Below are 24,894 nucleotides of genomic sequence, written 5' to 3' on the forward strand. Positions count from 1 at the left end.
TCGACGACGTAACAAGATCAACAGGAAAACCACAACTCATGAATGAAATGAGCATGAAGTGACATCAGTGTTCGAGACTTTGACCAAAGTCCAAAAGGAGATCCCTCTGGTTTTGGAGTTCGTCTTCCATCCCTGATCTGCTGCTCACAACAACGGACCCCTGCAGAGAAAGAACACGACATCAAACTGTGCAAAGAACAAATAGCGAAAAATCTAAACGGGACCGTTTTATGAATGGTTCTTTTTAGAAGATTCCCGTTATCAGATCGTTGTCGCCAAAAGTCAAAATGCATCAACTAGGCTGTAAAAAAAACTTAGATGCGAACTTACCGTGAATAAAGATCGAGGACGGGTCTCCACTTCCTCCCGTTGTACAAAAATGACACCAAGAATCCACGGATACGGGCGATCTTGAGTGGAGCTGTCGATACGACCCGCCGACCAATCACGAGTCTTTAACTTGCACAAACAGAATAAGTGGCGGATGATGTCCGCACACGTCTTTCACTGTTTTGATTTGAGCATCAGCCAAGTCAAAGGTCAAAGTGGCAGATTCATGACCAGAACTACTTTTTTATTCAATCCTGAGCTGAACATGTCAAACTTGCAATCAAAGCATTTTCCCCCCAAAAAACATGACGTTTGACCAAACTGTCCAATCACACGCTCTCCTGCCAAAACCGCATCAAATGCCCATTTCCTTTCTGTTCACTGCGTTTTTGTTTTGTTTTAGTTTTTGTACCATTTTCTTTCTTGGTTGTCACAGTAATCGAGAAAAAAAAGTCAAATTATGCATTTTTATTTTTTTACATTTGGTTGGAACAGAAAAAGAGAAGTGACTGAAAAACTTGTGGTGTGGAATAAAAACGATGATCAAACGTGGAGGAAGATATTTGGAGAATTAATGTTGTTCCACTCTATGTATAAAAGACGGAAGAAAAAAAGTCAATAAAGAAATCACAATGGTCTTATCCATGTACAGCTGATCCTCCTGTTATGTTTCCTTTACTAAAGAAAAGTCCACCGCTGGTTCGTGTGCTCAGATTCTTGGGTTTTTAATGGGAACAAATATACTATTACATATTTTTATGCAATATCCCGATTTACATGTTTAGAGGTCTGAATTATGTTTTTTACATTTCATACGAATTTACACACTTTAGAAAACAGAATAAAACACTATCTTTTGAATTGTTGCACCAGGCAAACTTTGACGCTGTCAGAGATTTTCCTACAAGACTTAGATGCAGTTATCGATCTGACTTTGCTTGTTTTATGGTGCCTTCACACCAAACACCAACAACACATTTTTAGTGCAATGACATTCAACATTGCATTACGAAGTCAATATAAAGACCTGAGTCCAGGGGAGTTTTTGCGGCATGTGCGTGGCCCTGCGCGGAAATTCGTTTCAACTCACGAAATTCGTTTCAACTCACGAAATTCGTTTCAACTCACGAAATTCGTTTCAACTCACGAAATTTGCACCAACACACGAATTTTGCACCAACTCACGAAATTTGCACCAACTCACGCATCAACTCACGAAATTCATGAGTTGATGCTCGCGTCCGAGGGCCACTCCTGGGCCACTTATTTACATTTAATTTGCTGGTGTAAACTTATTTATCTTTTTAAAGATTCATATTTCCCTCCCGTCTTTTTAAACAACTCGCTCCAGTGACTCCATCACCTTCTGCGTCTGCCGTCTCTGTCACTCTCCTCTCCACTCTCCTCTCCTCTGTGTGTAATCATACCAGCGTCTATCTCCTCTCATCAATCCACCTTGTCACTTCTCCCCTTTAACCCCCTCCTCAACCCGTTTTTAATCACTCCATCCCGTCCTCCTGCTCCTCTTCCTCTCTCTGTTGCCAGGGAGACAGCAGTCCATCCCGGCGCCGTTAATCTGGTCACATTGTCTTTCTATTACCTGTGGGTCAGATGCCCGATAAGGAGGAGAGAGCGTGGGAAAAGAACGAGTGATTTGAAATGTTTTGTAAAAGAAAGGTCTTGGACGCGGCCTGCAGGGGGAAACGGATGTTATTCTCTCGGCTCCGAGGGAAACCGTCAGACGAGGTTGGACTCGGAGATGTAACAGGACAAGTTGAAAAAGTTCAAATCCAACACATCGCAAAGGGAAACAGACGTAAGCTGCTTTCGGACGGGCACCGGAGTCATACCTGCGAACCAGAACGGAAATGTCCCGCAAACGTTGCTCAGGACATTTTTGGGAAATGTCAGAGTTTGGGAATGTGAGAGAAACTCCCCTGAAGATTCACGACGAGGGAAACTGTTTGAACCGAGTCGTCTTCGCCTCCGCTGGTTCAACGGCGCCCGGCCAGAGGATTCGCCCGGTGGTGCAAAGGGAGGAAGCCCCTTGATGCCCGGGGGCAACAACCTGGCAACACAACATCACATGTCTGCGGTTAAACCAGAGTTGATTGAAATCCAAATTCAAATTCATTCTCTTTTCCTCCTCTCCATCCTTCTTCCCTCCCAGGTCACCTCTGTTGCTTCCCCTTCATTTTTGTATCTACATCTCCCTCCCCCTGCCCCCGTTGTCTTTCATTCCTCTTCCTCTTTCTTTTTCCCCCCCAATGTTTTTCACTTGATTCCCCACTCAGTCTCTCTTTCTCAGTAGAAATCAATGGTCGTTCTCTAAATAGGAGGTCACGGGGGTTGCAGGCGCTCGCGTCCCCGGCTTTTCAATTACCAGCAGCCTGCACACACACACACACACACACACACACACACACACACACACACACACACACACACACACACACACACACACACACACACACACACACACACACACACACACACACACACACACACACACACACACACACACACACACACACACACACACACACACACACACACACAGGGTAAAAAAAAAAGAAAAAAAGAAGATATTTTAGATTTAACAGAGAACAATTTCCCTCGGAATTTTGTGAAAATATGTCAGAGAAAGTGAGATTAAAAGAAAAAGTCCTGGGTCCGCCCTCACATACAAGGGTTCTCGGCCCCATGTCTCTTCCTTCCACCAAGCTTTGGTAGAAATCTGTTCTGTCGTTTTTGCGTAATCCCGCTGACAAATAAATTTGTGGGATTTAGTGGCAACTAGTGGTGAAGTTACATATTGCAACCAACTGAGCGCCCCCTTCAGGTGCGTGGGAGACCTGCAGCATGGCGGCGTCCAGACGTAGATTTAAAGCGCTCATTCTAAGATAAAGGAAACAGCTGATTGCACAAGTGAAAACATCAATATGAATTTTGAACGTAGAGACACCTACATCAAGTTGGTATGGTATTGGTGTGTCAGACAGCCCCCCCCCCCCATCTGGTCTTTTTACACCCGAACAATTTCTCCCCCACATCCAGGAGCCGACTGTTCACTTACCGTCCTCCATCTCCCGTCCCGTCATTCGTTTCATCTGTGAAGAGTGAGAGGTACATGAGGAGGACAGGAACATAAAGGAGGGAGGGGAGAGGAGAGGAGGCAAGGAGACAACCGGAGAGAAGAAAAAGAAAGACGAGGAAGACAAGAGTAAAGGGGAGAGAGATGAAAATGTCAGGGAGGAGGACGGGAGAAAGGGTGAGGAAGGGAAAAAGAAAGAAGGTGAATTGAAAGAAGGAATTGTAGCTGGCTCAGAGGGGGGGGGGGGGGGGGCACCCGGACCGGCGCCCTCAGGGGTTATTGGGTCGCGGACAGCCAATCTCTCTCAGCTTAATCAACAGCAGCAGAGGTGATTGCAACACCGCAGGGGACGGCTGGGAAAAAAAGATGGAGGGAGGAGGAGGAGGAGGAGGAGGAGGGGAGAGGGAGGGGGAGAGAACGAGATAGGAATGAATGGGAAGGTGCGGAGGAGGAGAGGAGGAGGAGGAGGAGGGGAGGACGAAGATGGAAGATGAGGAAAAGATTGGAAAAGGAGGGGAGGGGAGGGGGAAACGGGGGTGAGGATGAAAAGAGGAGGGGGTGGAAAGATGAGAGGGAGGACGGGGGAGGACAGAAGATTGGAACAGATGAGTGGGAAGAGAGGAGGAGGGAGAGAGAGATACAAAGGGAGGGAGGGATGCAAGAGGAAGAAGAGGAGGCGGGGAAACGATGGGAGGGGAGAGAAGGAAGAGTTGAAGAGGGGAAGAAACGGAGGGAAGGAAAGAGGAGGAGAGAAAACAAAGGAGAGGCAAAGAAAGGAGGAAGGAAACGAGCGAATCCCCGAGGAGCCACAGACCAGCGATCCTTCATATTCATTCTTTTTCTTTTTATTGTGTTTTTATTTTGCAGGAAGACTCGTCAGCTGTAATCGCACTGTTAATGTCATGTGACTCGAACATGATTTCTTTTTAAAACAGAGATTGAACAGGAGACAGATGGTTTATGTGCACATAAAAAAAAACAAAAAAAAACAACAAAGAAACAATAAATAAATCAAAACAACCCAAAATATGCCGGAGCTGCTACAAAGCTGTAGTTACATCGTTATGTTGTGTGTATATATATATATATATATATACACACACACATACACACACACAACATACATGAGCTCTGCACACACACACATTTTTGAAACAAACTGAGGATTAATTAAAATTAAATTAGAAAACATGTTTGTGGAGGAAAAAGCAGCCGTCACAGACTTCAGCGTGTTTTCCTGCTGCACGTTTTCTCTTAATTCTTCTGTCATTTCGTCTCAGTTACTAATACGCAGTTTGAACGCCTCGCGTCACGGCATGTTAACGCCGCAGCTCCGCTAACAGGCGACGCGGTTTGAATGTGCGACTTTAATGACGGATTGTTTTGTCTGAAGCGGTTGAACTGCGGGAAAGAAAAGTCCAGACAACGAGGACGTTCTTCCGGAGTTGGACGTTCACACACGAAGGACGCAGCAGGAGACTGTCCGAGTCGGAGCAGCAAGCGCTCAGGAACACTCATTGAACGGTGGCGCACGTCGCCAAAAACTCCCTCCTGCACTCTCACGAGTGAACACGGAAAAGGTCCCAGAAAGAGTTCCGTCAAATATGCGCAGCGAGGTTTTGCGAATTCCATGAAAGCGTCCAGACTTCCGTGCCCGTCTGAGAGCAGCGTGCGATGCCGCGGCCGGTGGCCAAGGATCTACTTCACTGGCTCCTCCTTCATCAGGCGGGAACATCCGTAGCCGCGACATCTTTTTTTTCCCCAGACTACTAATTGGTGGCGTGAGCGATCTTCCCTATCGGGGGTCGACTGGATCTTTGCGGCCGTTTACAGCAGGAACACGTGAAGTCAGATTCTGCGGTGGATTTCTCCTTTCAGCATTTTGTTTTGGTTAAAAAAAAAAATACATAAAGCCCAAGTCCAGTATTTTCTAGTTCGCCAGTGTAGAAGGCACATTGTTGTTGCATCACGGGCGGGCGGGCAAGATCAGGGGTCAGAGGTCAAGTTAGTCCATGTGAAAAGTGGAAGTTTTTGACTTTGACGCGTTGTCAGGGAGTCTCGTCCAGGGCGACCGCGGCGGCGGCGGCGGGATCGAACCAGGCGGACGTGGAGACGTTTCCCAAGCTGAGGCAAATTATTATTATAAAAGTAAACTCTTCGTCGGTTCTCCACACTCGGTGACTGCTCCGTGTGCCGGGAGGTTCACCGAGGCAGACGACCAACGTCCATCAACACTGGGACTAAATCTCTAGAACCAACGCAGTGGTTTTTTAAACGGACCCATGATGCATTTTGTTACCGAGAGCGTCGCTGTAGTTGAAGCTGTCTTCATGATTTACTTCGCAGTCCCTCCAAAGAAGGGAGTTTATTTTCTGACGTCACACATTTAAACAATTAGATTTAATTCAGGAAGAGCCTCCGGAGCTTGTTGCGTTGCAAAATCAAACGTCTATTTCGAGTTATTTCTACATGATTCGTTCCAAAGGCTCGAAAACATCTTTGACTGAGAGAGTGAAACGTGTTCTGTGTTAGCTCAGATTTTCGTACTTTTCCTTCGTCGTATTTTGTTTGAGAAAATTCGTGACAATAATTTGTGTGCCGCTTCGCATTTGGTCTGAACGCAGCATTAAACTTAGTTATTATTTTCCTTAAATCTCAGCTGGACTACAGATTCCCAGGGGTCAACTGTGGAAATCACGCCACGTCTCTTTTCCAACGTTACGATTGGAGGAGGATTAAACGCGGAAACAGGCGCCAACGGGTCACGTGACCAAATCTTGGTGTTGTGACTCCCGATCAGCAAAAGGCTTCTTCTCTTGATTCCTTTTGAAGTAGCGTCACACGTCTGCACTTCTTCCTCATCGCTCTCGCTCTCTTGCTCTTGAACTGACCAATCAGCAGCGTTTTGAGCAGCATCCACCTCGTCCAATCACATTGCAGGGATTTCAGCAGGACCGGGGGGAAGGAGGGGGGCGAGGAAGAGGAGCAGCCGACCGACCGACGTCGTCGCAATCATCGTCGTGTTCAACTGCTATTTATTTAGCACCAGCGAGAATTGAAATACGGGGTCCCTGATGGAGGTTCGCAGGGGCTGAGTGAACGGAATGTAGAAAAATAATAATAAAAACAATAATAATTGTGCAAAGCGTCTTTCCTGTAGCTTGATGCGATATGAGCAGTTTCTGCAGGAGTGTCGCCTCTTTTGTCGACATTCGTCAGATAGTATCTGCAGACAGGGTTTATAATATACACGTTTCAAAATACCAACAGCGCCTTTGACCTCCGTCAAATTCAACGGTCAAAACTGTGGCGTCGACTTTTTAAACAATAAATCTGACGTCGTCCGTCGTTTTGCTCGACGACGTCAACAAATCTGATGAGAAGACAAAAAACCCTCTCGTCCGTTTGCAGAAACTATTCGTTCTGTTTCTTCATGTCACCTTTTCCATGTGACTGACACTCGGGGAAACTGTGTGTCTGAGAGAGAGAGTGTGTGTGAGTGTGTGTGTGTGTGTGTGAGAGAGAGAGAGTGACTATGAGAGTTTCTGGTTGGAGAAGAAAGCCTTGGTCTCGCCACACGTGGGGTTGGTGCACATCGGGCAGCGCAGCGTCAGCTGGCGGGAACACGGCTTGTTGGACTTCAGGTGGGACTGGACCAGGTCTGCAAGAGCCTGGACCGGGACACACACACACACACACACACACACACACACACACACACACACACACACACACACACACACACACACACACACACACACACACACACACACACACACACACACACACACACACACACACACACACACACACACACACACACACACACGCATTTTATTCAGTGATCATGTCAAGTTGCATCTACTGTGCCAATTTTCAGGTAATGCGAAGCTACGATCGCCACCGACAACCCAACATGATTAAAGGCCTTCCGGCTTCCGTTTACTGTTAAGCTTTTATTTTGAAACATTCACAGCTTCACCTATGAGAGAGCGGTGCCGACCAACTCTAAGTACGATAAGCGGAATCAGCGTATTTCCCAAAATGCCGAAACTACAGTTCAAAACCTCCCTCGTCCACGACAGAGGAGACGAATCCGTGAAAACGGAGTGAAACTAAAAGTCAACTGCTCGTACGAGTTGGTAATCTGAGGGAGGATTTAATCAACGAAGGAACCCACGACTCCGACCGGGCGCCGGGAGCTGATGAGTGTGTTTTTCTTGATTTTCCAGACGCGGCCGCTGCAGACGGCAGCAGACTGATGCAGCTCACCGAGAAACTAAAACCACACCGAGGAAACCATCCTTCAGTAACTACCAACTAATCATCCTCTGGATATTGATTTATACACTCACTCACTCTCTCGCACACACACACTCTCTCTCTCTCTCACACAAACACACACACACTCTCTCTCTCAAACACACACACACTTGGTGAGAGGTCTCCGAGCGCGGCAGGTTTGACCAGCGAGCCAGCCGGGCGCTTCGGTTCTACTGTAGTCAGCTTTAAAGGTTCCCATTGATCTGCCCCCCTCACTTTAATAAACCCTACACACACACACACACACACACACACACACACACACACACACACACACACACACACACACACACACACACACACACACACACACACACACACACACACACACACACACACACACACACACACACACACACACACACACACACAGAGCTGAAGGAGTTGCGCGTTGTGAGGAAGGTTGTAGGGTTGAGGATGGAGGTGAGAGACAAAAGGAAAGAAGAGATGGAAGGAGACGAGGAGGAATCCATGTAATGACCATCTTCTTCCCTGACTTCCCTTCCTCACTTCCTTCCTTCCCTATATATATATATATATTTCTCATCATCTGCTTTTGTATTTCTTTCTCTTCAAACAGGAAGTGCTCCTTTATAAAACTTTTATTTTGTAGTTACAACGACAAACGACTAACTTAAAATGGACGCCGCGTCTCCACTTCCTCCATTCGAACCAAAATGAAGCGAAGATATCTCGGATACGGACGCCCCCAACCTTGCGCTCTCGACCAATCGTGAGTCAGTCTTCAGCTGTCAATCATGACGACTCACCAAGTTTTTATATCATTAAATAACTAAGAAACATGAATAAACATCAGTGTGATGAGAACGACCTCAAAACCGCAGCCAGCCACCAGGGGGCGACCGTGACGATTTGGCCTCATGTCGAGCGTCTGATTGTGTTTGTACGGGAGCAGCGTCGGTGTGTAGAACGTACCTTCATGAAGAGAGGGTTCCCGTTCAGCGACTCCGCTCTGCGGATGTTCTCCACGCCGCACTGACGCCATGGGAAGAGAGAGAGAGGACGAGTTTGACACTTTACATAAAGAACAACATCACACATGATTGGCTGCACTGAAGTCCAGAACTTCTTCGTAAGTGGTCTCAGGAAACTGTCCAGAGTGAGCCCGTGTGAGATTACAGCAGGAAGATCTCTGGAAGAATCACGCTCTACCCAGGCTCGTGTGTATGCGTGCGTGTGTGTGTGTGTGAGTACGTTTCTTTTGAAAAATGAGGACCTGTTTTTTTTTCACGAGTACAAAAGAGTGTTTGTGTCTTCATGGCACCAGTCACATTGATTTGTGGCTACTTGACTGGTGTGCCTTTACACACACACACACACACACACACACACACACACACACACACACACACACACACACACACACACACACACACACACACACACACACACACACACACACACACACACACACACACACACACACACACACACACACACACACACACACACACACACACACACACACACCAAAGTCTAATCTTCGCCCTCAAACCACTGTCTGACAACAACGTTTTATTTTTCCTTTTAATAAAGGCTTTTAATAAACTCAGCTTCTTCTGAGAAATAATCACAGCTCACAACCTCCTGTAGGTGGACTCTCACCTCCTCCCCCAGCACTTGTCCGTACTCGATGTCCAGCTCGTGCAGCGTCTCGATGTGGTCGGACGTGAAGGCGATGGGAACCAGCAGGATGTTCTTCTTGCCGCGCTCGCACAGACCCTTGATCACCTCGTCGGTCTGGGGGCCGAGCCACGCCATCGGGCCCACCTGAGGGGACGGGACAAGACAACGGGTCTCAGCGTTCTATAACTCCTGAACACTCTTTTAATAAACTGTATTAATGACTTTGAGTAAACTGTGAGTTCCTGTAACCTGAGGAACCAGGAGCTCTGAGGTTTTCCTGCTCTGCTGCAGCTGTAACAGACGAGTGGCTCCATCTTGTGGCCGAAACAACAACTGAAATATTCTGTGACGGCAGTCATATAAAGCTGAGGCGACATAGTTATAGACACTGGAGTTATGTAGTGCTGCAGATACGTGTCCACCTCTTACGTCACAGTAAATATTTACTGATTTACTCTTTTTTTTTTAAGACGAAATCAGCTGTTACAACAAAAAGTTATTTCAATGTAAGAATCTGGTAATAATAAAGACAGATTTATTTATTTTTTAGACATCATGTATAAACAAGTGCAAACCTTTCCTGAATCTTTTATTCTGAAAAACAAAAGTTTTAAAATCTGCCAACATGAACGCTGATACTTTCTCAATCGACAAAATCGGTTAAATAAAATAATTATCAGCACTTCGAGTTACGGAGGGGTTTTGTACTGGAATGTGTGTGTGTGTGTGTGTGTGTGTGTGTGTGTGTGTTATAGTGTGTTGTGTGTGTGTGTGTGTGTATGTGTGTGTGTGTGTTTTAGTGTGAGTGTGTGTGTGTGTGTGTGTTATAGTGTGTTGTGTGTGTGTGTGTGTGTGTGTGTGTGTGTGTGTGTGTGTTAGTGTGTGTGTTAGAGTGTGTGTGTTAGTGTGTGTGTTAGAGTGTGTGTGTGTGTGTGCTCACCCTGGACTGCCACACCAGTCTGTAGGGGTTACAGTGTCCCAGTCTCTCCATGACTCTTTGAACTGTGGCTCCCACTTCCTGAGGATACGGGTCACCTCTGTTTACAACCTGCAGGAGACACAACAGGCGCACAGTCAGAGACACCGGTTCATGTTGGCAGCTTTAAAATCAAATAAATCTAAAATTAGATTATACATATTATGCATTAAAACATATAACGAATGTATCGCACAGTTCAGTTAATAGTTCAACAGCTTGTCCACGGCTCCAGAGCAGCACGTGTACATTATTAGCAGTAGCGCTAGTGTCATTAGCAACTCCATCAGTGATTCTATCAGCATCCAACAGCTGCAGAAGCAGAAGCAGCAACAGCGTCAGGAGCATCAGCAGCAGGATGAGTGTTATTATCATCATCGTCATCATCACCGTCATCAGTCGCACTTCACTGTACTCACAGCCAGAGGGAGCGAGTGAGCCGAGAACAGGATGACCACGTCGTCTCTCTTCTCTTCGGGAAACTTCAGCAGCTCGTTACTGACGTGTTCTGCAAAACACTGCACACACACACACACACACACACACACACACACACACACACACACACACACACACACACACACACACACACACACACACACACACACACACACACACACACACACACACACACACACACACACACACACACACACACACAAGCTAAAAAAAGGTGTAAACTGATTCTGGCAAGAAGTTGTCATAGCAACAAATGAGCTCCAAGTGGCCTTGGTTGGTAGTCATAGAGTTGGGGAAAATTATAGGTGTGTGTGTGTGTGTGTGTGTGTGTGTGTGTGTGTGTGTCTAACCTCCACCAGCAGCGGGTGTGTGGGCCAACGGTCGATGACGCTCCAGCGCATTTTGGGCTTGTCAGCTCTGTTGCTGTAGTAACGGTAGATGGCGTTCAGACTGCTTCCTGTTTACAATCACACACACACACACACACATTAGTATTAGGAACGTGTTGTGGAACCACTGGTCCTGGTGGGGCGGGCGTCACACCTGTGGTGGAGCAGCTGTACTGAGGATACTGCGTGAAGGCCACCGCTCGCTCCACGCCGTCCTTCTCCATCTCCTCGATGGCCTCCTCCGTCAGCGGGTTGACGTAGCGGAAACCGATGTAGAACTTGTGCGGCGCTGGTGGGGAGGGAGGGAGGGATAGAGAAGGGGGCGGAGTCAGTCAGTAACTGGCTGATCATCTCTGGAAAACTGACCCATGAAAACTCAGATATACATGTGAAGGGGAGGCGGAGGAATAACGACGGTTATTGTCAAAGATGATTATTTGCAAACCGCCGAATATCAGCAAGCGGTTTCAGCTCTTATCAGTGTTGAAGGCGTGCGAGGAGACACTCCTTCAGCCGGCCACTATCTCCCCTTCACACCCCTCACTGTCCCGGGCCTCACCCGTCTCCGGACTCATCTCGTCCAGCAGCTTCACCATCCCCTCCCCCTGCATGGACGTCCAGCGCTTGATGGGGGAGCCTCCCCCGATCTTACTGTACTGCTCCTGGATCTTCGGCGTGCGGCGCTTGGCGATGAACGGACCGAGTTTGCTGCGAGAGGAGAGACGGAAGAGTTACGGAAAAAAATGTGTCCACGTTTCCAGGACGTAGACGAAACATTTGAGATGCTTTAGTTTCCATCGATATCAAATCTTTGATTCTTTCAAAGCAGTAGAAGACGTCACTCTACTTGTAGATGAATATATATCAATCACAAAAATGAAATGTAAAAGTTTTAAAGCTTTTAAAAAACCAGGACTGACAGCTGAGATCAGTTCTGGTTTCACGTTGCCACGTTTGCGAGCGGCACTAAAGAACTTTACGTGACAAACCTACGTCCTGGCGTCATCGCCTACTTGGGCGGCGTTTCCCTGATACTCGACTCTGATTGGTCGGAGCGTCTGACGTCGGCGTGTCGTTCCTCTTCTTTGATATCCAGCTGTCTCAACTTCTTGTTTTTGGTCCGTAAAGTCTGAACCATCCCCCAAAAAATTAGTGTTTTCACGCTGCGAACGAAGCGGACCGTGTTAGCGAGGCACCTTTCACGCCTCCGGACCAAACAAGGAAGGAGTGAAAGGTTCCCGAGTGCGAGTCCCAGGTCAGGACTTGTTTCCGTAAAAACACACCAACTAGACACGTGAATATTAAACTTGTTTACGCGTGTGCGTACGTACTTCTGCACGGGGAGTTTCATCAGGTCCGTGTCCAAGAAGAGCCGCATCAGGAAGTCGTGAACGTCCTCCAGTTTCTCGGGGCCTCCCATGTTCAGCATCAGGATGCCCGTCTTAGGTTTCCTGCAGAGACACACACGGACACATTGAGCTCATTCTACTGGTTTGTTTATTAGTCTTATTTATGTTGTTGACTGTTGTCAGGCTGTTTTCTGCTTGAGGAACAAGAGATAAAAGAATTCAGAGGGTGAATGACTAATTCAACGTTAAGAGCCAACTAGAGTCAGAGTTACCGGAGCAACGGCCGACAGACGCAGCTGCTGGACGACGGAGCGGCGGAATATGAAGTGAATATAAAGTGTGTGTGTGTGTGTGTGTGACCGACCTGTTCTCCTGCATCTCTGGAGTTGCAGTCTGAGCCAACGCAGCAGCTGCTGAGTGTCTCCTCACACTCAGACCCACGCTGCTCCTGGCAACTGAAGAAGAAGAAGAAGAAGATGAAGAAGAATGTTTCTTTATCTAATCACATGATCAATCATCGCCTCCACCGCGGAGGTAATGTTTTCACCCCGTGTCTGTCTTTGCGTAATCCTGCCACGGATAAAATTACAAAACATTTCCCCCCGAGAAACACAAAGCCTGATCCTGGGAAGGAATAATCAAAATCATGTAATTCATCTTCCGCTGTCACTTCTTTTCTTTTCTTTGTAAGAAAAGCGCCGTTTTGGTTTGTAACAATTTAACCCAGTGTGATGGAATATCAAAGAGACACACACAGACAGACAGACACACTGATGAGAATATAGAAGTATGCACTGCTTCACTTTCATAACCCGGGCTGCAGTTCCCGCCAGGCGCCACCAGGGGGAGGGACCTGCTCACATTACGCAAGTTGTCACCGCTGGAATTGTGTAACTTAAAACGCGTTCGGCTTCTTTTGTTGCTTCCGACTGAAAAGCAAAAACAAAAGCCAAAACACGCCGCGTTCACGCGCGGACACCTTCACGGGACCCCTGTGCTCTTCCCTGCAGGCAGCGCGCGGGGGATAAAAAGCCCTTATGTAACGTTTACGTTCAACTGTCACCTACAGTTATGCTCGGCTCGAAGTCAAGTCGACGCGCGTTAGCGACTGGCGCGAAACGGAAGCGCCGCGGCTGGTGTGCGAAATAAAAGCACGTCGAATCAACTCACAGAGTTTTAATAACCGCCAATATGAAATATAGATATATTAAATGAACAACCAGAGCGGGGGGGGGGGGGTATTTTTTAAAGAGACGCTGATGTGAAACAAGTTGATAACTGTGCTTCTTTTAAGCGACAACGTTACGGCAAATGTTTTACCGCGAAAGTCCTAACAGGAAGTTACACTTCCGTACCCTCGCTAGCTTTGACGGTCCCTTCACTAAACGATGCCAATGTCAGCGGCGTGTTCGTCGGAGTTTCTCGCCGCAGAACGCCGCTTCCGTGTGGAAGTATCTGCGGGTGTTAAACTAAAGCAACGCGGGTTTATTCGAATTATTTATTACAGAAGCTAAACGCGTGAAAAACTTGACGCGCAGCTGCGCTCGAGGCTAATAACTTAGCTGCACTGTCACACTCACGTTGGATGAGGCGACCGGCGCCGCCGAGCGCTGCCATCATGCTTCACTTCCTGCTGTTCACGGCCGGTAGAAGAGGCCCGCGGTGCCGCTGTGATGCGAAGGTGCTGGACGCTGGTGCTCCACGAGATCCACGAGTGTTTGTCTCCCTCCCCCCTCCCCTCAGCGAGTGACGCGCAGGACGGACATCGAGAGGCAGCACCGGAATCCTCCAACGACTACCGGCTGGCTGCACCGTGCCCCCGTCAAGTGTCCCAGCGGTAACTCCGACACTTCCGGCTTGCAACTTCAAAATAAAATTTAAAAAGTGATGGCAGCATGTAGCGTTTTCGTTTTCGTTTTGTTACGAGCTACACAATAAAAGCATGAAATCAGTCACATTTCCAATAAAAAAAATTGTGTAAAGAAAATAAATGTGATTAAAAAGAAAATATGTTTAACTCAAATTAATCAAATAAAAAAATCTTTACTACATCACACTGGCTTGTAAAATATCAAAATTGTTGATTTGATATATTATTTACATCTAAATTAATGAGATATTGTTTTAAGCACTGAACGTTTTAATACTTATTTTTACTTTAATACTGCCTATGTAATATGCTCATATTATTATAATATGAGCCTGTGTATTTATGTTAACATTTTACGTGAAATTAATTATGTTAATTTTCTTAAATCCAGGTCTATATATTTGTTTGCACACTACTGGTAACTGATTGTGCTACTGCACTATTTCCACTATTAATATTTATGTAAATTCTTTATATTTATTATTCCTATTCTCTATATTTTTGCAATTTGTATATTTTTTTACATTTGTTCATGTATATGTTGTATATATTTTGTGTGCTGTGTGAAACATGCTGCTGTTAAACCGTAATTTCCCAGCTTGGGATAAATAAAGTAACTATCTATCTAAATATCTATGAATCTATCTATCTTTGTGTTTGTGTCGTTTAATTATCATAGTTATTTATAATGAAGGTTGTGGTTCAACTGTTAAATATCAAGCCTCAATTACATTTGTCATAAGAGTTTGATAAAGACCTCTCCTGACTCTCCTGATTGGCCGCCAAAAGTCCATAGCGGTTGGGTTTATGGTTAATTCACATATTTACAGTTGCGATTTTATTTTACATCTTTGAGCATCGCAACAATTTTATGTCACTGTTGTGATTAGTGCTTTAATATAATTCAATAAAGTAAAACCAAAAGTTATTTCCCCAAGTAATTTAGACATGAAATTTAAAAAAAAATCTAAACTGCAACTTTACTTAATATAAATACAAACTTACAGATAAAAATGTAAATGAAACTATAAATGAATCTATGATGCTGTTTGTAGGAAGTATTAAAACATGGTGCTTAAAACAATTACTTATTAATATATCAAATCAAGAATTTTGATATGCTACAAGCCAGTGTATGAATGAATGAATAATTCAGTTTTATTTTTAATTTAATTAATTTGAATTGAGCATATTTTCTTTTTATCACATTTATTTTCTTTACACTATTTTTTCTTTATTGGAAGTGTGGCTGATTTCATGCTTTTATTGTGGGAGACGTTTTGCCAAAGTTCCGGTCTGACGCTTGCTCAGTCCGGTTACTTTGACAGCTTCTGTCCGTCTTTGTATGGCGTCACTACTACGTTGGTCTAAATTTACAAGGAAACCCCGCCCCGACCACGCCCACACACGACCGACTGTGTGTGTGTGTTTGTGTGTGTGTTTCCTTCTTCCCTTTAAAAAGTGTTAAGTGTTAAAACCGGAGGAACCAGGAAGTAACATTTAAACAAAAGAAGCTGGAAGAAAAAATATTCCTTTCATTTCCACCTTCTATAATAAAAAAATATTCTAAACCACAATACATTTAATAACTATCCATTGTATTAATATATATTCACAAAGTAATAACTGTTTAATTTATTGGTAATGTTTCTCTAGTGCACTAATATATATCAATATATATTAGTATACAGAGAGAGATGTTTATAACTGTTTACTAATGCATCTGTTTTATTGGAGGGGCATCTAGTGGTCACGAGTGGAACTGCAGCTGAGCATAAACTGTCTGAAGAACGTAACGATCTGAAGAGAAAAAACACCTTCACACAAGCGTCCGTTTGTTTTCCATTTGATTTTAGTGCAGTTTTTATTGAGCTGAGGATTCTTTTTCACAGTCGAGACTTCGAGGCCGACGTCACATCAATAACTTCATGACTTGTTTTTCATTTCCAGATGGAGCTGTGGTAATAAAACCTTCACTCAAATATGAAACATGCACGAAAGCTTCTTCGACTTTGTGATTGACAGAAAGAAAAATGCACCCAACCACTGGGAGAGTTTGAACCATACGACAAGAGGAGCGGAGTGTGAATCATATTTCATCTTCAGTAGGAAACGTCACCGCATCCACGTTCGTTCAGATACACCATTTGTTTTGTTCCATAACATTTCGTTTGTGGGATTTTTCTATAGATTTATTTCCGGCCGACTACAGGACACGACTGCCGAAGGTCAAGACGCTCGCTGCGAAAGCCGAAGCTGCAGAAGTTCAATCAAGACATTCATATTTTTTTATAGAGAATAACAATAGGGAAGCATTTAAAATTCAACTTGTGGTTTTTACGACAAATTTCCAAAGGAATTTGCAAATATTAACTTAAAAAATTCATGATACTGTAGCTGTTTTATATTTTCATCATCAGTAAGTTCACATCTACAAATCCCTCTGGACACATTTTAATAAAACAAACAGTAAATTGGAATCAGCAGCTTTGACGACCACGTGTGACACATTTTCTACGTATGATCGCAGGAGACGACAGCGTTTATTACTGGTTAATAATAATAATAATGATGATTATCAGCCGTCAAGCAGCATCGGAGGTGGAACATAATCAAATTCACGTTTCGAGTCAGAACGAGGATGAAGCTGCAAAACACGAGGTGGATGGTGTTCAGGTCCAGATACAATGACAGAGAGAGAAAGTGTGTGTGTGTGTATGTGTGAGAGTGTGAGAGTGTGTGTTCATGGTCGGCAGCGCTGGATGAATCGCGGGTACAGGCAGACGTCTCTGATGTGATGTCTGTTCAGCAGCCAGGTGAGGAAACGCTCCAGACCCAGACCGTAGCCGCCGTGAGGACACGTGCCGTACTTCCTCTGAAAAAACACACACACACACACACACACACACACACACACACACACACACACACACACACACACACACACACACACACACACACACACACACACACACACACACACACACACACACACACACACACACACACACACACACACACACACACACACACACACACACACACACACACACACACACACAGTTAATACACACTGACTGATCACGACCAAGAGACCACGATAAGACGGGTCGATTGGGAGGATCCTTTACCTGGTCGGTGTACCAGTAGTAGGGGGTGGGGTCGATTCCCTCCCTCTTGTATCCCTCCAGCAGCTCCTCTGAGTCCCAGATACGCATCGAGCCGCCGACAATCTCGCCCACGTTCGGCATCAACACGTCGACCTGTCGGACAAAGACGACACTCAGTAAGTCCGAAAAGAACTTCACAGGGCCCCGAGTTTCGTCTTCCAGGCAGCACCAGCTCACAGGCAACATTGGTGCCCTGTTCAATCTGCACCAAGCCGGAGGGAGAAGTGCTGCCTGAAGAGGCAAACTCAGGGGATAAGAGTTGACGTGTCAGGATTTAAAAGGAGAATTTAATGATTCGTAACGTCAGGTTAGCGTCAGGTGACGTCGTTCGTACCGACTCGGTGAGCCGCTGGTCCTCAGGGCAGCGCTGCATGTAGAAGGATTTGATCTCAGCTGGGAAACGACAGAGCAAGATGGTCTCGTTGATGGCATCGGTCATCAGCCTCTCTGGAGCCTCGGGGATGTCCTTGGGGGGGGGGGGGGGGGGGGGCAGGATTACACAAAAGGTCAATGCTGAGATGGCGACTTCAATAACGTGAAGCTTGTGTAACTCGCGCGAGTTGAAACATATTAGAACTCAAGGGAAATATTCATGTGGCGCGATGAAAGCTAATCGCTGAGATCCTCCCAACCTCACTGACGTCCAGGCGGATCTCCTCAGGTCGTGTTTACTCGTGCAAGTAAATAAGATAAATGATCCGGCGGCAGCTTTGCTGCTACTGATATTTATTAATCTTTGACTTGTGTGTGTGTGTGTGTACGTGCGGTCTTCACCTCTCCAAACTCGTAGTAGGAGCCGTCGTCCTTCTTGACGTCGTGCTCTCTGAGCCACTCGATGGCCTCGGTGTAGTTCATCCTCCTGAATGGCCTCTTGGGCGGTTTGAAGTTCTACAGGAATCATTAACAGACAATTGACCAACGTCAACAATGAACCATGGCGCTCAACGTTCGGTTCGTTTCAACACGGATCAGGAAGAACTGCAACGCACCGGATTGATGTCGTAGAGCAGCTGAGCGGCGGGCGACTTGAGCACCCGCTCCACCACGTCACACACCAGGTCCTCCAGGCGGCTCAGCAGGTCCTCGAACGTGATGAAGGGACACTCGGCCTCGATGTGGGTGTACCTGACAACAGGAAACAGATCAATAACGAGCAGATCCTGGACCATTAATCACAGATATGACAGAGATATCTGTATCGGAGTGTACGTTTGTCAATATGCGCCGAGATTAACACTTTTATTTGACAGAATAAACAATATTGAAAAGAGGATTACACTTTACAGTAAACATTTGTCTTAATTCAACTTCTATATATTTTTGTTTTTTCTTTTAATTTATAGTTATTTATAATAAAATTAACGGTATTGCCGATCAATATAACATTATATATATATTGTAAATGTTTCAACTCCTTATTATTGGTATTTGAATAATCAGAAGGTTTAGTCCAGAGTCCAGTAAACTGAGGGCGTCCACATTTTTGAATATGTAATATGTGGTGTATTATATAAGTTTGTGTTTAAAAGATTGAAAAGATTGAGATTAAAATTCCTCGGATGCAGTAAAATTGATAAAAATGTAAGGTTGCAAATAACAATTATTTATTTTGATATTGCATTATCTATTAATCTGTCGATTATTTTCTCGATTAATCGATCGATAGTTGTTTGGTCCATAAAATGGCGACGATCGTGGTTCCCAAAGAAAGAAATCAGAAAATATTCATAGTTAAGAAGCTTAAATCAGAGAATTTTTTCTCTTTTTTTTCGTTCATAAAAACTACTTGAACCAATTAATCCATGATCAAAATAGTTGCAGATTAAATTTAGTCGTCGATTACTAATCGATTAACTGTTGTAGCTCTTTAAAAATGCAGTCACAATCTGTCCCTCGCCCTCCAGTTCCTTCATCGTTCCACCGGAGGGCGCCGGAGCGTCGCACGGACTCACTCGGACAGGTGTCTGCGGGTGCGGGACTGCTCGGCCCGGTACGACTGGGCGATGCAGAAGGTGTCGCCCAGCGCCGGTATGCAGGTCTCCAGGTAGAGCTGGGACGACTGCGTCAGGTATGCCTCCTCGCCAAAGTAGTTGAAGTTGAAGAGCGTGGAGCCGCCCTCCACCTGAGTCTGAACCATGGTCGGAGGGGTGATCTGGGAGAAAACCGAGCAAGCAGCGGTCAGCTGGGAGCTTGTGATCCTGAAGTTTAAGCTAGTTAGCTAGTTAGTGCGGGGCGCTTCACCTCGTAGTATCCGCTGCTGAAGAAGTGCTCGCGGAAGCACTGCATGACGGCGGACCGCACGCGCAGGATCTTGGAGACGTTCTCCCCTCTGATCATCATGTGTCGGTTGTTCAGCTGGACGTCGACGTCTGACTCCTCGTTCAGGATGTTGTCGATGCCGCCCGCCGGAGCCAGGCCGACCAACTCCCAGAAGTCGCAGTGCAGCTCGTGGCCGCCGGGCGCCTGGCGTGGAAGAGAGAGAGAGAGAAGATGAGATTATCTTCAGCGATGGCCACCGTCATCAGACGTTTAGTGGTTTCGAAGTTGGAAACTGATTTTTTTGGGGTCATATTCGCTGGATGAATAGCCCCAAAAACAAAAATTCATTCGCACATTTCGATACTTTGAAAATCATAGTATCGATATATCCTTTGGTCATTATCTCTGTTACCATTCTTCATTATCTGTGGAAGCTGTTTTTTAAATGTAAAAAAAAAATTATAATAATAATTTCTCTCCCCTCAGAAGAGAAAACCAGACTGTTAGGTAGAAGTAATCAGATTTCATAAATGTTATGTAACATGACATCACTGGGGGAATAGAGAAAAGCAGTTATTAACCGCTTTTATTATTTTTAGACAAACATTTAATTCTGGAATACGAGCCTTAAGGAAAAAAATTGCAGCGGCATCATACTGTATCTTGTGCAACTTTTTTTTTTTTTTTAAATTGTAGACAAAATAAACCGACCGGCTGTATGAATATGAGGATATTAAAGTTACCAGGTTACAGGGCGTGTAAACATATTGGTTGACCTGGTTTCCTGTTGTGCACCGCAGGTGTGTGTGTGTGTGTGTGTGTGTGTGTGTGTTTATTTTTACCTGTTTCCCCTCAGGAACTGGAGTGACAGTCCCGTACAGGGCCACCGTGCTCTCCGTGGACAACATCAAGCCGTTGTAGCACTGGCACTGAGGACGACGAGGAAAAAAAACAAGTCAGTCCCAATCAAGAAGAACATTTTTAGTTTGAAAATTTAAAAAAATGTTAGGATGTTTTGAAGCTTATAAAGATTCAGAAGGTTCAGAATAAAACTACTTAGACGTGGCACAGCTTTTTGTTGTTGTCCTCTGGCTTATTAAAAGAACAACTACAGAAAAAAAACCAACACGTTTTGCTCCATTTGACAAGTTGTACCAGTTTGTCGGACAGGACACACTGGAGGAAACCGGTTCCGTCTCTCAGCACGACGAACATCAGGTTCCTTCCTGGAACAGAGGAAAAGAGAAGCTTTGGACATTTTTAAAATAGCAGACATTTTGTGTACGGTTTGTTGTTGTTGTTGTTGTTGTTTTTTTTTTGCATTTCTGGCTCCGACACCAGACCAAACGAATGGAACACAGAGGCCACGTTCATGTGGTTCAGGTGGTTTTAAACCTTCTTGTTCCTCACCTTGTCGCCTCAGGCGATGGACCCATCCAAACACTTTGACCCTTTGACCTCTCTTTGGCTCCAGATGCTGAATTTTAACCTGAAATATCAAACAAACGCTTTGTTTTGAATCGACTAGATTTGGAGAATTTAGAGGAATTAGAGCGAGAAGATCGATAAGGCTCTCATATCTTCCAGCCAGCAGCTGGTTAACTTTCCTCAAAGACTGGAAACAGCTAATCACCTGAATAAAAATGGCAAATTGTTTTGTTTTTTTACACTTCAATTATTGTCCAAACGAAATTTAAAAAATAAATAATGTGTTATTTACTGAGTTTTAGACAAATTTAATTATCCTTTGGCCAAAGGCTAGTTGTTCCCCCCCATTTTCAGCCTTTGTGCTAAGCTAACTGCCTGATGGCTGTAGCTCCAGATCACATATTATATGAAGGAGAGTTATGAGAGTGAAGTACTAATACAAGTCTCGGTCAGAAATTGAACAATTTGAATTTAACACAATGTCAAACTAAACCTTTAATAAATAGCTTATAATCCATTTAATCATATAAATAAAAACATTTTCATTAAAATGTGATTAGCAACCATTCGTTAACTGTAAAATGTCTCTATTTCGGATGTTGTGGTTTAATAAACCATTTATCTAATGTTTGTGTACAGGCTATAAGTGCTAAATAAGACATTTACACAAAAATGATTCGGCCAAATTTTACATAGTTATTGTCACGTCAACATCCAGAGAGAGAGAGAGCGTGAAGGACTGACCGCCTCAGGCTCGGGGAGGCTGGAGTCCTTCTCAATCATGATCTTCTTGGCGTCTTCCAGGTTCTTCTCCCTCCTCTCGGTGTCTTCTGCCTGGAACAACGAACGGCGGGACAAACATTTTTTTTTTTTTTTAAAGACACTAAATGTGTAGAAGTGCTGTCAAACAACTGCACAAAGAGTGAAAAACAAGAATCGTGAAACAACAATTAGCAAATAGTGGAACACTCTCACTCACACACACACACACACACACACACACACACACACACACACACACACACACACACACACACACACACACACACACACACACACACACACACACACACACACACACACACACACACACACACACACACACACACACACACACACACACACACACACACACACACACACACACACACACACACACCTCCTTCTTCTCTTTGGAATCGCTCTTCATCTGCTCACGGTTAAAGGCCTTCTTGGCATTTTTCATCTGCGTCTTAGAGATCACCGCCCAGCGCTGACGAAGAAAAAAAAAACCCTGATGATTTCCTGTGTTTACAGTAAGAATATAAAATTAAAGTAAAAGTGCAACGATAGAATGACTTCCTTGACGACGATCGCCTCTGCCAACCACGCAAGTTGTGGGTAATTATGGACACAATCTTTTTTTTTTTCTGCTTCCTGAGTTACGCCGTTTAATAACGGGGCAGAAAAAAAATGTGTCACAGTAAAGTTGACCTTTGACCTTTTGGATATAAAATGAATTTATCGAAAAATTTGTGTTCAATTTTGTCATAATTAGCGTAATAGTTGTTGACTTTCGTTCACAAGGCTTGGACGACATGCCTAATACCACTGGTGCCACTGTCGGCCATAAGCATAAAAAAGGGAACCAAAGGATTGTTGTTTCTTATTTCTTTTTTAAACCAACCTCTTCCTCCTTTTGCGAGTCTACGTAGACAGTCGGGAACGGCTCCTTTCCAGCAAACATCAGGGCCTGTGAGGATTTGATCATAAACACACAATGACGCCTTAACAGACAGGATTTCAGAAATATGTCACTGTTGCTATTTCCACTACCGACCACAAACCCTGTCGCATGACTCAGGCCGGAATACACGATACAAAGCAAACAACGGTGGCACACGAGCGCTGACCTTGAGAGGAGTTTTGAAGGGTTTCTGCTCCGTGCCGTCCCCGTCCTGGTCGCTGCCACATTTGTCCGACACATACAGCTCACCTGGGGAACAGCAGATGTGTTAAAAAAAGTGAAATACCATAAAGACGTTCAACACTCGGGTGTCTCTACATTTTCTTTGATCAGTGCGTACGAGAGGTTCGTAGCCTTACTGTTGCAACGCTAGCTAGCGGGTCAGTTGTTCATAAAAAGGGGTTTTTGGTTGGTCCAGTTTGACCTGCTGGAGTTTTCTGGATGCTGGTGAAACATGTTCTGCAGAGTGAAAACCAGTTCTTGTCATTTCCCGACGTTAATATCAAATGGCCAAGAAATGACGTCCCGTCACAGATGACCCCCGAGAGGCCACTGGGCCAGTGGGCCGCCTACTGACGTCCAATGAGAGGACGGGAACATTTGCCTTCCTAATTCAGTCACTGAAAGTTAAGTGTTACTTCAGGACAAAGGGCTGATTTCATCAGTGGGCATCTTTTTTGCTTCCCTTTCCATCTTGCTAATATTATAATGCAGTAATGAGTATATTAAACAGAGAGATTCTGGTCTCAAGTTGTGAAAACTGATTCTGCGCCATAAATCAAAACCTACGCTGCCATTGACATATATATATATATATATATATATATATATATATATATATATATATATAAAATGGCCTTACCCTTTTTACATGAGGCCATGATAAAACCAGACGCACACTGCAGTAAGTGGTCAGATGTGACATCATACTGTAATCCTGACAGAAGCCTTAAAATCAAAATAATTTTTGCACCATGATACAGTAAAGGGGAACTGGAGCTCATCACACAGGAATTAGATGCAAAGAATGTATCTATATATATAGATAAATATAGAGATATAGAGATATAGATATGTATATATATACACACACACACACAAACACATACACACATACACACATACACACATACACACACACGTGGTCTGTCATCTATATATCTATATATATGTAGATATATATATAGATATATAGATATATATATATCTACATATATATGAACACCGAGTTTGACGCAGCCCCCCTATAGTTGCTGCGCTACAAGCTAACAGCTGCCTTAGCTGAATGCTAACGTCTGTCAGTTTTTCATCCACGACTTTCATATATTTCCCCCCGCAAGCCGCAAAGTATATCCGCGACTACGTTACACCCGGTCCGCACGAATGTGAACCAGGTCGAACGAATTAAAACCAAATAGCCAGAGTTAGCTACATGCTAAGCCGCTAACGTCAATGAAACTGATGCAATACGGGAACACACATGTCTATAGGGGGCTAGCTAGCCGGCTAGCTTTGGCTAAGCCACTTTCTTTCTTTTTCTTACCCACAGAAACTTGCTCCACACCTTTCGTTACCTCCGTCGCCATGTCAGCCCAGGTTGGTACGACGAGGAGGGGTTGGAAACTGAAGATCGTCCTGGTGGAGAAGAGGGAGTGAAAGCCCAGGAACGACTGCCGGCGGAGCCTCAACAACCGCGGACGTGCAACTTTACGTCAGCCGGCACAGGTAATGAGCGCTGATTGGCCGTCGTGGAAACGTCCCTTCCAAAACAGCGAATTCTATTGGTGGTGGTTCTTGTCAGTTAACTCATAGGTTAACCCCTCCCCGGCGAAGTGGCAGCTGTAGCTTCTCAAGTGGCAGCCGCAACAGCCACA

General features: G+C 44.9%; 2 protein-coding genes across 3 annotated transcripts; both read right to left on the reverse strand.

The window, feature by feature from the left end:
* Nucleotides 1–4,247: 4,247 nt before the first annotated feature.
* Nucleotides 4,248–14,374, reverse strand: fech (ferrochelatase). Its single transcript, XM_035607290.2, has 11 exons — nt 14,148–14,374; nt 12,932–13,022; nt 12,550–12,669; nt 11,778–11,926; nt 11,373–11,507; nt 11,180–11,286; nt 10,790–10,888; nt 10,335–10,442; nt 9,374–9,538; nt 8,684–8,743; nt 4,248–7,095 (listed from the first exon to the last, which is right to left on the reverse strand). The coding sequence occupies exons 1-11, from the start codon at nt 14,185–14,187 to the stop codon at nt 6,958–6,960; spliced, it is 1,212 nt and encodes a 403-aa protein (XP_035463183.1). The 5' UTR covers nt 14,188–14,374; the 3' UTR covers nt 4,248–6,957.
* A 1,897-nt stretch (nt 14,375–16,271) lies between these two features.
* Nucleotides 16,272–24,768, reverse strand: nars1 (asparaginyl-tRNA synthetase 1). Of its 2 annotated transcripts, none has more exons than XM_035607287.2 (15): nt 24,585–24,768; nt 23,187–23,269; nt 22,961–23,026; nt 22,454–22,546; nt 22,039–22,128; nt 21,277–21,355; nt 21,022–21,092; nt 20,709–20,795; nt 19,849–20,070; nt 19,560–19,759; nt 18,597–18,732; nt 18,382–18,495; nt 17,942–18,073; nt 17,569–17,700; nt 16,272–17,312 (listed from the first exon to the last, which is right to left on the reverse strand). In XM_035607287.2, exons 1-15 carry the CDS (start codon nt 24,604–24,606, stop codon nt 17,181–17,183), a joined length of 1,659 nt encoding a protein of 552 aa, XP_035463180.1. In that variant the 5' UTR covers nt 24,607–24,768; the 3' UTR covers nt 16,272–17,180. The 2 variants fall into 2 exon arrangements, with proteins under 2 accessions (XP_035463180.1, XP_035463178.1); XM_035607285.2 differs by having other exon boundaries at nt 24,564–24,767.
* Nucleotides 24,769–24,894: the final 126 nt, after the last annotated feature.

Source organism: Scophthalmus maximus, chromosome 20 (genome assembly GCF_022379125.1).
Source record: "Scophthalmus maximus strain ysfricsl-2021 chromosome 20, ASM2237912v1, whole genome shotgun sequence".
Taxonomy (NCBI): domain Eukaryota; kingdom Metazoa; phylum Chordata; class Actinopteri; order Pleuronectiformes; family Scophthalmidae; genus Scophthalmus; species Scophthalmus maximus.

What these genes read in the sequence shown, in the direction of transcription:
- nars1 (XM_035607285.2), bottom strand. Translation starts at nt 24,606, where the DNA reads ATGGCGACGGAGGTAACGAAAGGTGTGGAGCAAGTTTCTGTGG. An exon ending in ACTCGCAAAAGGAGGAAGAG is followed by an intron (nt 22,547 to 22,960) that starts GTTGGTTTAAAA and finishes TTTCTTCGTCAG; the next exon opens with CGCTGGGCGGTGATCTCTAA. An exon ending in GTGTCCTGTCCGACAAACTG is followed by an intron (nt 20,796 to 21,021) that starts GTACAACTTGTC and finishes CGTCGTCCTCAG; the next exon opens with TGCCAGTGCTACAACGGCTT.
- fech (XM_035607290.2), bottom strand. Translation starts at nt 14,187, where the DNA reads ATGATGGCAGCGCTCGGCGGCGCCGGTCGCCTCATCCAAC. An exon ending in CGAGATGAGTCCGGAGACGG is followed by an intron (nt 11,508 to 11,777) that starts GTGAGGCCCGGG and finishes CCTCCCCACCAG; the next exon opens with CGCCGCACAAGTTCTACATC. An exon ending in GACTGGTGTGGCAGTCCAGG is followed by an intron (nt 9,539 to 10,334) that starts GTGAGCACACAC and finishes CCGTCCCCTCAG; the next exon opens with GTGGGCCCGATGGCGTGGCT.